The sequence below is a fragment of the Brassica napus genome, chromosome C3 (assembly GCF_020379485.1).
Source record: "Brassica napus cultivar Da-Ae chromosome C3, Da-Ae, whole genome shotgun sequence".
NCBI classification, from domain to species: Eukaryota; Viridiplantae; Streptophyta; class Magnoliopsida; order Brassicales; family Brassicaceae; genus Brassica; species Brassica napus.
Genome location: NC_063446.1, coordinates 20,576,334 through 20,591,524, shown reverse-complemented (window position 1 = coordinate 20,591,524; position 15,191 = coordinate 20,576,334). Strand labels below are relative to the sequence as shown.

The window sequence follows — 15,191 nt, the reverse complement described above, 5'->3', positions numbered from 1 at the left end:
TAACACGTTTCAGATTATATCCATTTGTTGTTCTAAACTAAGTCACATTGTTTTAGACATTTACATGAATATGAACACTTATTTTCAGCCCATTTAAATACCCGGAAAGAATCTACCCACAGGATACATCTCCCATTGGGGAATGAGCATTTCCATAGCTCTGGAATACTTAGAGATTAATTAAAAAAAACATTTAGTGTTTTGATAGCATATTTTACTTTTTCTTTTTAACAATAACACTAAATTGTACACCAAAATAGTATTTTACATTTTTAATTTTTAATTTAATAATGTTAATATTTTAATTGATAAAGAATTATTTTATCACATTTAAATTTTATGTTTGTTAGTTAAAGATTTCTAATTTTATGTTTGTGTAAATATATTAATTATAATTAAATTTTTATTATTACAAATAAAAATAATAATATGTAAATATTTTATTTAGTGATAATATTCATTAAAATTGAAATTTTAATTCTTACTTTGTGAAAGTAAAATGAAAAATACAAAATAAAATGATATATTTATGACGAATTACAACAGATTAATAATACTTATTTAGCTGTATTATTAAATAAAACATGAGAAATATATATATTTTAAATATTTGATATGATGAATAGTATTAATACTATTCCTATATCAATTTTTTTGTTTTGAATTATATTGTTCTTGATGTCTCATTGGAATGAAATTATGACAAATATGATCTTTTCGTGTCTTTTGGAGTTGACCTATACTACTAGTCTGACCTGTTGAATGTTTACTAACAAGTGTCATGAACTAACAAAAACCGATAATATCGCTCTTTGTGGACACATCAAACTCGAATCCAATACATGTTTGGAATATGAGACTCTACGGAAGTTAGTATTGATGTTTATATAGGAGAGTGCTATAATAGTATGTTAATTCTATTATCGTGTGCTTTGAGTTCAAAACTTTGCTTAATGATTCCTCTGACATTCATCAATATATGCTTGTTGGAATGTTTCTGAATTCCATGATGCCCAATGCTCTGTGAATTCCATGATTCCCTATGCTTGTTTTACTTTGAATTTTTCTACATATTTACATTTTTTCTTAACTTTAGGAAAATAAAATTTCTCACCCTTGATGATTTTAATAAAACCTATATAGTCAAAAGTTTTTTGGGAAAAATAATACATTTATTTTTATTGAAAATATTTATATTTTGACAAAAATATAATAAGCAGTATTGAATTATTTAAATTTATTTACTAATATAACATCATTTTAAAAAAAGACGCACTAATCTAAAATTTATTTAATAAGTAAATTTAAATCTACCTTTTAATTGGTTGTCTATGGACATGTCTATTTGAACATATTCTTAATGAACATATATGTTTTTCAGTAACATAAAAACAGTCCGTCCAAACATATATTCTCAAAACACTATTTTTTTTTTAATTTTCTTACTACAGTGTTATGAATTACATACCTATATACTATATTAAAATACTATATTAAAAGGGATATATGAGCTCCATTGAGCATGTCCACGTCAGCATAAAAAATCAACCAATAGGAAATCAGATATTCGCCACGTCAGACACTCTGTGCGTGTCATTTGGGCCTCACATTCTACAGGCCCGATAATTTCGGAATCGAAAAGTACGGGAAGCCCGTGACTCGCTGAAGTTCCCTTTCCGCCAAGAACCAACCCTAATTTATCAAAATCGATCTTCGATCCCCTTTTCTCTCCCTCTTCTCTGTTTACTACGTTTCACGAATCGATGGAGGCTTGCTGCAGAAAACCTCGCCGTCACCGACTCAACCTCCGTCTGAGAACCAGAGAACCGCAGCGGAGGAACAAAGGAGAACGAGAAGATCGCGAGATTCATAGAACTTTCTCATGGATCGTCGTCTATGGCGGACGCAACAAAGTACCTCAGCGACAACAAGGAATCTGCACGGGTATGATACACCTGAGAAGAAGTCGAAGACGGTGCCATTATCACACGACGGTAGTCATACGGAGCCGTGGTATCTGCACGGGTTCTCAGGGAATGAAGGATCGGCCGATACGATGCATGACGTCTTGAGTAAAGTGCCGCCGTTTCGTAATACCTCGACGAATGTCAGAATCGGGAGCCCTCCTTCTGCTAGGTCATCATTTCTTCATTTACGGTTTAGCATATCTTTCTGCTCTTGATTTATGGTTTAACGTGTCTTTGTGTGTTCTTGATTTAGGGTGCTTTTGTCTTCTGATAGTGTTTTGTTCTGTCTTTTATATGATCAAAATTTTTTTTTGTGGTATGGCTGTTGACCAAGATTCAAGCACAGAGTCACCTTCACGAGAAACGCGGTTGCCACTGATTGATTCGCGCTTCGAAAGGTAAACGATAGAAACCTTACTCCAAGAAATCTAGATTCACTCTTCCCATTCGCTTTCTTAGCCGCTCTTTGATTCTGTGTATATGATTTGCATTGAGCTATGTACAAATCGTATTTGTGATCGATGAACTTAGTTCTTATTGGATGTGTTTGGAAATTGAAATTGAAAGTGAGAGAGATTTGTGATTGTGTTTGTATTCAGATGGAAAGCACAATGTCAGAATACCCAGATATTTATGACGACTTTAGTGAAATCTACAAGGAGTACACATGTCCTCAAGTTACTGTAACCACCAATGTCCAAGAAAAACCTAAACTTCCTGAAGATAAATGTGATGAAGAAGAAGAGCAGCAGGAGCTCCCTGACCCCAACTCCGTACCAACTGATTTCATCAGCCGAGAGGCTAAGGTTTGGGAGGCTAAGTCCAAAGCCACTGAGAGGAACTGGAAGAAGAGGAAAGAAGAGGAAATGATCTGTAAGATATGTAGAGAGTCTGGTCATTTCACACAGGTAACTATCCTCTGAAGTTACTTACTTTTTTGTAGTCTGTATACTTCGTTACTGATTGTTGTTTCTTATTTAGGGATGTCCATCGACTCTTGGTGCCAACAGAAAGTCTCATGAGTTCCTTGAGAGGGTACCAGCTAGGGACAAGAACGTTAGAGATTTGTTTACTGAGAAAGTTGTGGAAAGGATTGAGAGCGAGACCGGCTGCAAGATCAAAATGGATGACAAGTTCATTATCGTCAGTGGGAAGGACAGATTAATCTTGAGGAAATGTTTGGATGCTGTTCACAAGGTTAGAGAGGAAGGCGAGGCTAAAACTTCTTCTACCTCTCACAGGAGCAGATCCAGGTCGCCTAGAAGAACCTCTCTTTGTCCACCACCTCCACCGCGTGCTGCTCGAAACCCTGAACCGCAGAGACAGCAGCACCTGCCATCACATGGTTCATCAAGCTAAACATAAACTTAGCAAACAACCTATTGTCTCTTGCTGCTCTTTCTTTGAGTTGCCGAGAATGGAACTCAATGTTGATGCATACACTGCTTGCATTTCAGGAAAGTTCAAGTCCTACACAAACTAGGGAGCTGCTGAATTCGCTGAAACAAGATGAATTCATTGATATATTCGTCGATGCGGCTGATGGAGTAGTTACTCGAGATGTTGCAACCATTTACCTTACAGCCAGCAATTGGAATATAGACCAAGCCTTCTCCTGTCTCGTGGAAGAGGATAAAACAACGCCAGTTCAGGAGGATTCATAAGAATTTGAAACCGGGAGCTCTTCTAGGTAAACCACTGAATGTTGGTTTCTAGAGTATTATATCTCTTTCTCCTTTTCTTTCAGGATCACTAATATGGGTTTGATAGAGAACAGAGATCCGCCTCTTCCATCGATGGGATCATTACCTTCACAATCACAGTTTGATGATTCATATGTTTCAAGTGGCCCCACGGAGACACAAAAGTCACTTGAAGAGGGTGGTGAAGGAGACTTTACAGTGGCTATTCCTGGCATGGCGTCATCTCAAGTGGATGTATGTAACCCTTCTCTTCCTCTGGTCTTAGCTTTACATAAGGTGTTTGCTTTTCTATTTTCACTTCTGAATATTTTGTTGACTTCACTGTATAGGATAAGGCTGTATAGGAAGGTTCAAGTGCGGAAACAGTCCTTGATCCTTTTGCTAACCGAGACAGGAGGACAACTGTGGAGACACAAACTGCGCCAAGTACTATTATGATATCTATCAGATTGGCAGATGGGATTGGGACCTTTTAGATCAAACCAAACCATAAGAGACATCCGCAATGCCATTGACCAGCGATATCCAGATAACGACGGGCTACGTTTTGCAATCGGGGGATGGAGTAGACTACATGGATTGGAATGTAACTGTATACTGAGTTTCTACTTATGGTACAGTTCTCTTCCAGACCAAACCTTAGCCTTTGTTTTGGTGCAGTGTCCACTGACTGATGAAACAGAGAAAGAGAGAGATGGAAAGAGGATTCATATAGACGTTGAAAAGGATTCTTGCTTTGTATAGGATTAAAAAATAGAACAGAGAAGCTTTGATTCTGTATAGTATGAAACAAAATGAAAACATATAGATGTTGAAAATGATTCTTGCTTTGTATAGGATTAAAAAATAGAACAGAGAAGCTTTGATTCTGTATAGTATGTCAAGATAAGAGGGCCAAATTACATTTCCCATTTTTAGTGCCTAAATGTGAGTTACTCATTTTTTATATTTCAAAATTATGAATATTTTATAATAATACAAATTCTATGCTGACGGGGAAAAATTATGTTCAAAACTTAGAGCTAACAAAACCAGGAAGTTTTTGTAAATATTCTGACAAAATTTGTAAACGATATATGTACAAAGGATTTTAAGAATTTTAATTAAAAATGAAAAACAAAATAGAAAAGGATATCCAAATTTAATGAGCAACTGCTTAAAATACCATACTTTAGATACTGTTTTTAATATTATTTCAAACACTTCTATAAATGTTTTATAAATGATTCTTAAACATTTATAAATGATTTAAGAAAATTAGTCTTATTTCCATCACAGATTTAAGGTATTTATGCAAATTTTTATTTTTTAAAATAAATTTATAAAATATATCAAATATTACGGTAAAATTAGAATTCCTTTAATTTAATAACATAAATATGTAATTTGGGCGTTAATTTTTGAATTATTTCAATAAAAAGTTCATAATTATTTAACTAGATGCAAAATCACAACCCAGATCTTAATTATTATTTTTAACAAAATAATCTTTGATTTATATGTAAATAGACTATTTCGAATGTAACATGTATTTTTTTTCCTTAATGGGAGTCAATAGGAGAATTCACGTATCTAATATCTATATCTATAATATCTTCTATCTTTGTTCTTGGAAATCGACGATGAAAAACATGAATCTCATGAAAACGAATAATATTTTAAAAGATAATATTTAGCAGAGAACGACAAAAGGAAAATAATATTTAGTGGAGATAATTAGTCTTTGTAGCTGCAAACTTAATTATTTGCTTTAGAATATAAGCTGTAAATTTGTAAAAAAATATGTTGTAGTTGTACAACCTATTGATGTATATTTATATCAATAACTTTCAAAGTACTAAATATAAGTTCTTAAAAAATGATTTCATAGCCAATCTATTTTCAGTTTAACTTTTGAATTGTACATTTAAATTATTTTTTTAAAGCATGATTGGTAAATTAGATTAGTTGTGAAAAAGTGTGGAAAGCATTCGGAGTACTTACCAATCACCTTCGAAAACTATTATATTTTTTCAACATTTATGAAATTTCAGAAAAATACTCAATAAGAAATTATCTTTTTACCTGTTATCAAGGTATTTACAAAAGAAAATATTTATTGTATCTAACTTTTTTGAATTTGGAAGAAAATTTCAGCAACCCCATTTTATTTTTCATGCATACTTCTAGAAAGTTTAGTTTTCTTGGTAAGAACTTAAACTTTTAGCCACTAATTATACAATACGAATCAGAAAGATATAATGAACAGAGGAGTTACGAAATCAAAATTTAAAATGATTGAGATTTTAGCCTGTTTTTCTACTGTGATAATATAATATATATTTTATAATTATTTTTGTTTGTATTCTAATAATTAAATTTTTATTTTAGTAATTTATACTTTAAATATATTAACATACTATTTTAAAATTAATGAAAATAAAACCGGGCGTAGCCCGGGAAAAATTCTAGTAATTATAATAATATTAATTTCTGGAAGAGCAGCCACTCTTAAAATGAAGATTGTTATTGGAGATATTCTAAATGTTGGATGAACCATTTGACAGCTCTATTGCTGTCGGAAACTTTTTATCCATTAGAGATTTCCATGTTGGCTGCTTGACTAGTTGACTCCATTCGGAAATTTCCAAGTTAGCTGCTTGACTAGTCGATCTTAATTCCATTGGAAATTTCCAAGTTAGCTGCTTCACTTGATGAACTCAGATCTACTTGTCTATATTGTTTGGAAGTGGAAACGACGTTGATTGGAAGTGTTGAAATTTTGATGACACTTGCCACTTGCCACTTGCCACTTGCCACTTGGGAAATACAGACAACGAAATTAAAAGTATAGTTGTCACGTTTAAATCATACATTGCCAAATTGATGTGAAATTAGTTATTGGTTATTACATTCTAAAAATCTTACTCCTCCGTTTCATATTAAGTGTCGTTTTAGAGAATTTTTTTCGTTACAAAATAAGTGTCGTTTTCGATTTTCAATGCAAAATTTATTAATTTTATGCAAAATTTATTAATTTTATGCAAAATTTATTAATTTTATGCAAAATTTATTTTTCTACTGGTTGAAATATGGTTAGGTGTATAGATAATAATGTTTTTTTATAAGAAATGTACAAAATTAATTGTTTCCTTAATCCGTCTGCCGAAACCTAAAACGGCACTTATAATGAAACAGAGGGAGTATTTTTTAATTGTATATAAGATTACATAGAATTTATGAAAATATATGGAAAAATAAACTGAAGAATGAAATTAAATAACACTAACAAATTAATTAGATTTTATTTTAATTAGAATTAAGAACAATTGTATTTTGATTCACATGAATTAGTGCAATTTACTAATACTAGGTCGTTGTCCGCGCGTAAAATTGGTAGGTAATATCTTAGAAATTATTTTATTATTTTTATATCATAAACTATTGAATAAGCCACACTTAGCATAATCTTTTTGATCATTCATCATATTATAAATGAAAACGCATGATCTGTTTATCCTTGAAATGTTGTTATTGAGAGCTTAATTAGCGTTGGACACTAAGTTAACAACTGACTTTGTTATGAAAATTCAGTTTGTTCTCTTCCGAAGCTTTTTATGATGTTAATGACGGTGTCCAAATAGAAGTACTTTCATGTATTAGGCGAACAATAGTTACCTTAAATTAGGGGTGTTTAATCTGGATATCGGTTCGGTTTTTTCGGTTTTTCGGTATTTCGATTAGTAAAATACAACCACCATTCTAAATCCATATTTATTTCGGTTCAGTTCGGTCTATATACCGTCGGTTTTCGGTTTATTTGGTTTATTCGGTTTATTCGGTTTATTCGATTTATTCGGTTTTATACCAAAAAACATAACGATTTAGTTTAGGATTATATTATATGAATTTTAGAGACATGTTGCCAACACAATCATTTAATAAAAATATTATATGTTTAAATAAAAGAACAAAAAAATAGAAAACGCTTCTACCATCTAATAAAAGAATCAAATCTAGAATTAAAATCAAATCTCAAAATTTTGAAAAAAAAACAGAAGCACGAAAGAATTATTTTTTTATTCTTCCATATTTAGTGTTCATCAAAGTCATGATTCTTCGATTGAACACGAGACTCTGTTACGAAACTCTGTTCGTTTATAGATAAGAAAAAACTGTGAAGAATTTCCACTAATTTCTGTCCATCAAATTTATAATATTTACTTCAATTTAGTCAATGCTAAAATAAAGAAAACAAATAAAAAAAAGAAGACTAAGAAAATAAGAAGCCTTGGTTGCGATGATTGTTACTTAATTATAGTTCAAGTATTACAAAATAGGGCTTCTTTATTACTGTAAAAAATATGATAATAGTTATTAGCAAAAAATTAACTTATATAATCATGCGTTGTTATAATATATATATATATACATGTTTCTATTTTTGATTGATTTTCTTCGGTTTATTCGGTTTAATCGGTTATAAACCAAACCATATCCAAGTCCTACGGTTTTTATAAAATCACATCCACTCGGTTTATATGGTATATACTAAAACCAAACCATATTGTCTATTTCGGTTTGGTTCGGTACGGTTTTACCATATTGAACAACCCTACCTTAAATTATGAAACAAATAAATAAATTGCATTTTCCATGATAAAGTTTTTGTTATTTTATTTGTTGTTTTTACATGTTCAAAAGCAAACGAACAATATATTTCCATATTTCTTTTACGTACATGTTACATAACTTTTTGTTTTGATAAATTAAGTGATATTTTTGTTAATTTTGAATTTTCGAGCATAGAATTCTTTAGCAACCTCCTCAAATATGACTAATCTCAGATAATATATTGTCTTACACATAATCCTGCGATGTTTTCATAAAAATATAATCTTCGATCTGATGTTAATCTATATATATACTCTTTAAGTAACTCAAAATATATTTTATAATATATTTTCTTTTCCTCAATAATTTTTTTGACCATCTTGTATTATGTTAAAATATATATATCTTAATTATTCCATATTCAAAAAGAGCATTTCCAAAAAAAAAAAAAATCTTAGATTATTTCATATTCAAAATAGCATTTTCAACTTTTTCCTAAATAACAATCTGCAAGAGACATTCAATATTATTACATGTGAATTTTAATCAACCAAAGACGTATACGCAAAACTACGAAACAAACAATTTAAATAGATATATGATAATATGAACTTCAACAATTTTTCACATAAAAATATAAATACTTATAATACAATCTATACACATTTTTTTTGGAACACAATACAATCTATACATAAATAAAATCTATAAGGAGGATGCATCTCTCCAGCTTATTCAGCAGTAAGATGATTATGGAAATGTGTTCAGTAAATCCAAGCTCATCGAAATTTCGAAGAAAGGAGCCACGGATTCCTCTGGTGCGCCTACCAAGACATTGTATCCTAGGTTGAGTATACGCCCTAATAGTCCAACACTCTTTACGACTCTGACATGAAAACATATATTTTCTTTCAGTTTCTTAAATTTAATATAAGTATTACCACATGTCCTCTTGTTTCAATCTTGAGAGAGTCTCCAATGAACTGAAGTTTCTCAAGATCAATACGATGTAGTTTCTGATGATATCATATGGCCAGAACGCTCCAAGGCTGCAAAGAGATTTCCACAATCAGATCAGTCAGTGTTCTCTGATCTCTCTATGAAGGAAAGGTGTTTTTGAGAGAGCTTTTGGTAACCAGCCATATACCTTCATGCTTGCATCATCATCTAATTCCATTCTGGAGGGAGGATCACGACTTGCGAGGGTTAACCAAAAGGATTTCTTTTAAAATGTAAGAAAAGTTATATTCTACTCAACATTCCCAACAAAGAAAGAAACTACATTTAAAAAATAAAAATAAACATCTTTTGAGAAATTGAATTGCAGGAGAAACGTACCCGAAGAGGAGGAATAGCAAGATACGAAATGCAAGCACTGTATACAATCGCCACAAAGAGAATTCTCTTTGATTTGGATTAGCAATAATAAAGATAACCAAGTTTGAAAAAAAAACTGAAACTTTATCGGACCTGATTACAATGATAAACTCACTCTCATAAGATAGAATATATTGGAGGTGGCTCCACGGTTGAGGTTACTTGGGTAACAGACAACACAATTACGCGATATGAAACCATGTACGACAGTACTCTGTAGTAGAATAAGTAATTGTGACTAAGCAAAAGATTATGTTAAGGAATCTCATCTCATACATGTTCATCAAATCAATCACAAAGGAACTCTAGCCCACCCCGTAGGTGATTTAGGTCAAGGCGAAGATTGTAAATGTAGTTATTTATAAAAGAGTAAAGTAGAGGGATTGGAAAGGACTGCATGACATTAGATAGAGTAACCGAAGGAGATTTAAGGATGGAATAACATAAGGTGTAAACATAAGCGAATCACATAAAGAAACGAAGAAGATGAAGTCCAAAATTTTAAACGGTGGTTCAGTTAGCATATATTTTGCGTTTCATCATGGGTCACTGCAACATAAAAAACATGTATAGTTTAAAAGCCATGTGAGTACCAAAATAGACGTCCAATATTGTCTCAATTGTCGGCAATTAAGAAGGTTACATGGCAAATTATGATGAGGTGTAAGGTTGATTGGGTGAGAATATTTTATCCTAGGTGGCATAGCTTAGGAACCTTTAAATTAGTTCATTTTATATAGTAAAGATATACTTAGAAATTATAACTAAACTGATTTAAATTTGTTAGATGAAATGACATGTATAATTAATTAATTATGATAAAAATGTACCATTATTTAAACTAATATTCTACATAAGTTGTATACTTATGAATATTTATATACATGTATGAGTTTATAAAATAGTATTAGTGTAACTCTTAATCCATTAATATCTTTTCATTTTCTAAAAACAACATATATAAAAAAATTATAATTTAATAAAATATATTCATAAATCTTAAAGGATCAAGAGAGGAACAACCAAAATATATTAAAAAAAAAATATTAAAGGATCAAACTAAATATAATTCAAAATTGATCTGCGTTTAGCCTATATATAATTTAAAGAAACTAAAACCTTTCCCGGGCTACGCCCGGGTTTTTGCATAAAATTTAAATAAAATATAAATTTGGATATTATTTTATTTGAGTACATATACATGTGGTGTTTTTTTAAGGTACATATATATGTATATTTTTTACAGAATTAAAAAATGAAATAATTTATGACTTTGAAGCTATTTAAATTAAACTTTATTGTTTTAATATCTAAAATAAAATAGAATTAACAAAAACTAATTAAGTCTTAGTTATAATCCAATTCCTCATCTTTATCCATTTGAGTTCTTTTTTTGTTTTTGTAAAAGACCTATTTAAGTTCTCAGTATAAGAAATTGTTAGATTTATAATGATTTATATTTTTTTGGTTACGATCAATACTGAGTTCTATTTTTATTTGTGTTTTTATAAATTGTATTCTCCTTTGCTTTTCAGTATATGGTTATTCAAAAATTCATATGGATTTATTTATATATAATCTATTAAAATAGAAATCATGACACCTTTTATGTGTGATTCTTTTTATTTGGAAAATTCTTAAAATATTTATAAAATTTTACATAACTTAATTATAATATATTTATTTTTATTTAAAATACTAATAAATATCTTAAGAAAATGTCTAACCAAATCTTTCAAATATCTTTTAGAATCTTTTAAAGCTATATTTTCGAAATTATTTAATTAACATTTTAATTATGACAGTATAATTAGAAACTAAATTGTAGTTTAGTTTTGATTGTAAACAAAAATTAAAAATTATATAAAATACTTTTAAAAATATTTTAATTACACATGAGTGTAAGTTTTAGTTAAATTAAAAAATTTACACTTATATTTGAATAGAAATTGTTTATATATATTACAATCAATTTTTCAACTATTAAATTGGTAGAAAAATTAAATAGGTTTGTATTTATTCATTGCTTTGTATCTAAAAAAATTCAATAACTCACCATTTGGTTTCGGTTATTACTGAAAATCATATATAAAATGATAAATAAGATGAGTAAAAGTTAACTAAACCTAGTTATGGTTTAAATAAATTTTATCTTATTTATTGAGGTGTATAAAAAAATCGTAAATTTTACAGCTAATTTAAACTTCGTAGATTATCTTCAGCTGGATTATTTATATACTACATAAACAAACTAATTTATTATATTAATTATATACTCCTTTTGAATTTAAAATATTGATGTTATAATTTTTTTCCATATATTAAAAAAATTAAACAAATATTTTGATTTATTATTTTTGTTAATTTTATTTGCTTCCCAATAAAATTAAACCACTCCTTCGTATTTTGATTTATGTGTTTAGTTTTCAAGTGAAATGCATTAATTAAAAATAGAACATCAATCTTTTGTATGCATTATGCAAGTAAAAGACTTTTTTAAAAAATCCATTATTTGTATAGAGAGGGACTATAATAAAAGGTGAAATTTTCATATATTAATATTTCTTTTTTGTAAGAGTTACTGTTAAAAAGAAAGCTTTTATGTATTTAGGTTAATACATATAATATTTTTCTCCTTTTTAATAAGAACGAAAAAGGAGATGATGGTATTGGTAAATAAGATAGAATATCTATGCAGTAAATAACCTGAATTTTATATTACTTTAGTTTTATAACTAATTCTAATTCTAATATAAAGATAAGACAATTTCAAAAATTGATAAACTAATTGATGTCTGGTTTGTTGAGTTTTTGTATTACTATTATATATAATTTGATATGTAGATACTTTGATCAACTTAACCTTGGATAGAAGGTTTTTTTTTTCCATTCTTCCTCTAAATCTTACACTTTCCAACGTTTAACACATAATAAACTTAACTATGAAATGAATCAGTATTACATAGCACAAAATCCTTACTAAAACCTCGTTTTGCAGTAGAAGAAACAACCCGAAGCCAAGAAAACAAAATGGGAAGTTTACAGAGCAATAGCTAGAAAGTGAAACTAAAAAAGCTTCATATTATCACATAAATAAGTAATGCATGTCTCCAACATTTTTTATCTATACCATAAGCAGCCACACAAGTAAGAGTAGATTTCTAGTTCGTCTGTGTGAAACCTGCAATGGACAAAGTTGGTCATCAACCAAAACAAACCAAATCAAGAATTACATATAATAACAAAAAGCTAAGAAAAATACTGCTAAGATAATGTACCATTCTCAATTTTGATCACACTTTGAAGCATCACTTCCATCTTTGACTTCATGTCATAACTATCATCCATCTGAGGCACGACCAGCAACAGTTCCCTGTGAATCTGTCTGACAAACTGACAAATCCTCTGCGCGAACTTGACTTCACCATCTGATATTCTACCAATCGCCATCCTCATTAGCTCTCTAGTCATATCTGCAAGCTGCACAAGTAAGCAAACATAAACTGAGATCTTCTTAACAGAGTTAACATTAAATCAAGAGAGTCTACAACATACCCCGAGAATATAGTCAAGGATGTTGATCTGCAGTGGCTCTAGAGAAGGGTCACTAAGCGGTAAAAGCGTAGAGTTAATCTCATCTAGAGTACAGAGTGTTCCGGACATGCCGAACTTATAAAACGTTGCATCTTCAACATATTCCTGCACCTGTAAGTTAACCCACACACAATCATGTATCAGTTAAACCAAAATGGTTTTAGAAAGATGAATGATTGTTTATGATCCTCTGACAGACCCCTGGGGAGTAAGCTCGCCGGAGCTTCCAAAAATCAGTTCCTTGAAGCTCTTTCATCAGCCGGGCAAAGTGTTGTTCCCTCACTGCTTCTAAATCTTTCCCTGCTTTCTCCAGAACCTCTTCTTTGTTGTCTTTACTGAGTCTGCCACATAAAAAAAAAACATTATCACCCAAAACAAAACAGAGTATAAGAGTTTGATGTTGTTACCTGTGAACTTGAAAGATGACTTTTTTGATGTTCATAGTGATATCACGACTTGCCTTCACCACTCTCTCTCGTTTCTCATTCTACAAAAGAGACCACATTGTGAGGTTTACTAAACAAAGATACACAAAACCATTCTTAGCAGATGAAGAATCAGAGTTTCCAAATTGAAAATTCATTCTCATACATCTCTACCTCATACATCTCTACCTATAAGACTCAAACCCATTCTCAGCAGAAGAAGAATCAAAGTTTCCATATCGAAAGTTCGTTCCTTAAAATTCCAAAATGTTTGTTATCGACCTGCAGAAACTCGAACAAAGTTATAATCTTTATGTGATTAGTCAAACCTATCCATTAACCGTTAACAGTTTGTATATCCCCTTAACAGCTCGTTATCTCCCCTTAGCAGATAAACAAAATCTAAGCAACAATTGAATGTACTGTAAGTTTTTATTTTACCAACGATATCAGTGCTGGAAACTCCTTCAGTACGCTTGATCTTCTTATACCTCCCAGCCTTCTTAGCCAAGGCATAAGCATCAGTTCCATCAGGAAGAACGCAAGGATCATCCCCATGGATAATGTAATCAATCCGATACTCATCAAACAACCTCTTCATGAACTCCTCCGTGATTGCGTAAGGAGCATCGGGAATAACATCATCCACCCGCTTAACAGCCTTCACCATTATCATCCTAAAACACACACAACCAACTACACAAATCAGAACAAAAAAATAAAGCGATTTTGGATACACAACAAAAGAGATCATCATCACCTCTCGTGAAGAGGCGTAACGGGAGGTCCCTTGTTAGCTATGACCTCCTCGTCGTTGACCACGCCGACGACCAATTCGTCGCAGAGAGCACGCCTGCCGGAGCGCGTTGCAGTGGCCGTAGTGCATCATGTCGAAGCAGCCGTCCATGTAGACGCGGACTGGTTTTCGTTTCCTGAAGGGAGCAACGAATCGATCTAGCAAATCGGGATCTGGAGAAAACAGAAAGGGAAACGTCATCTCTGGACTCTCAGATCGCAGAAGGCGTGAAGAAGAGACAAAAGCAAAGGAGATGGGCTTACTGGGCCAACATCATTAACTTTCTATCTTTAAAAAAAAATCGAAGCCCAACAAACCACAACCGAGATGACATGTCAAAAAGGAATCTCTTGATTGGTTGATTTTATTGTCTGACGTGGACATCATTTCTGATGCTCATATAACCCTTGTAATATAGTATAGATTGTAGTTTAATTTAGAATAATATGTGCAATCCAATAGATATAGGAAAAATGAATAACTGAACCGGTTCTAATAACTACTTGAAATCATACATATGATTAAAATAAATATAATAATAACACGGGATAATTACTAGTGAACACCACAATTGTACGATTTTGATGAAAAAATAATTATTGTTATGAACGAGATCGTGGATGGCTCATAACCAAGAGATTATGATTTGTAATCTTTTCATTTATCTATGACGGTGTAATCTCGTATATAAGGAACCTCTATGTTATGAATAATGATATATTTTTCCATTACTTTT

At 31.0% G+C, this 15,191-nt stretch overlaps 2 protein-coding genes across 10 annotated transcripts; one reads left to right on the top strand and one right to left on the bottom strand.

The window, feature by feature from the left end:
• The first annotated feature begins 1,669 nt into the window (after nt 1-1,669).
• Nucleotides 1,670-4,616, top strand: LOC106381440. Of its 3 annotated transcripts, none has more exons than XM_013821340.3 (6): nt 1,670-2,365; nt 2,567-2,875; nt 2,949-3,351; nt 3,425-3,657; nt 3,745-3,904; nt 4,000-4,616. In XM_013821340.3, the coding sequence occupies exons 2-3, from the start codon at nt 2,567-2,569 to the stop codon at nt 3,324-3,326; spliced, it is 687 nt and encodes a 228-aa protein (XP_013676794.2). In that variant the 5' UTR covers nt 1,670-2,365; the 3' UTR covers nt 3,327-3,351; nt 3,425-3,657; nt 3,745-3,904; nt 4,000-4,616. The 3 variants fall into 3 exon arrangements, with proteins under 3 accessions (XP_013676794.2, XP_013676793.2, XP_013676792.2); XM_013821339.3 differs by having other exon boundaries at nt 1,673-2,365; nt 2,949-3,312; nt 3,738-3,904; XM_013821338.3 differs by having other exon boundaries at nt 1,674-2,365; nt 2,949-3,312.
• Nucleotides 4,617-12,559: 7,943 nt separating this feature from the next.
• Nucleotides 12,560-14,713, bottom strand: LOC106419154 (translin-associated protein X-like). Of its 7 annotated transcripts, none has more exons than XM_048751020.1 (8): nt 14,420-14,713; nt 14,101-14,336; nt 13,834-13,941; nt 13,642-13,721; nt 13,434-13,569; nt 13,196-13,345; nt 12,919-13,120; nt 12,560-12,821 (listed from the first exon to the last, which is right to left on the bottom strand). In XM_048751020.1, the coding sequence occupies exons 3-8, from the start codon at nt 13,840-13,842 to the stop codon at nt 12,802-12,804; spliced, it is 597 nt and encodes a 198-aa protein (XP_048606977.1). In that variant the 5' UTR covers nt 13,843-13,941; nt 14,101-14,336; nt 14,420-14,713; the 3' UTR covers nt 12,560-12,801. The 7 variants fall into 7 exon arrangements, with proteins under 7 accessions (XP_048606977.1, XP_048606975.1, XP_048606978.1 ...); XM_048751018.1 differs by having other exon boundaries at nt 13,434-13,575; nt 14,420-14,710; XM_048751021.1 differs by having other exon boundaries at nt 13,434-13,575; nt 13,849-13,941; nt 14,420-14,710.
• Nucleotides 14,714-15,191: the final 478 nt, after the last annotated feature.

Coding starts and splice junctions, on each gene's coding strand:
- LOC106381440 (XM_013821339.3), top strand. CDS start 2,567: ATGGAAAGCACAATGTCAGAATACCCAGATATTTATGACGACTTTAGT. Junction 2,876..2,948: donor AGTCTGGTCATTTCACACAG/GTAACTATCCTC, acceptor TTTCTTATTTAG/GGATGTCCATCGACTCTTGG. Junction 3,313..3,424: donor GCAGCACCTGCCATCACATG/GTTCATCAAGCT, acceptor CTTGCATTTCAG/GAAAGTTCAAGTCCTACACA.
- LOC106419154 (XM_048751017.1), bottom strand. CDS start 14,244: ATGAGTATCGGATTGATTACATTATCCATGGGGATGATCCTTGCGTTC. Junction 13,722..14,100: donor TTCCAGCACTGATATCGTTG/GTAAAATAAAAA, acceptor TCTCTTTTGTAG/AATGAGAAACGAGAGAGAGT. Junction 13,121..13,195: donor TCCTTGACTATATTCTCGGG/GTATGTTGTAGA, acceptor TTACTTGTGCAG/CTTGCAGATATGACTAGAGA.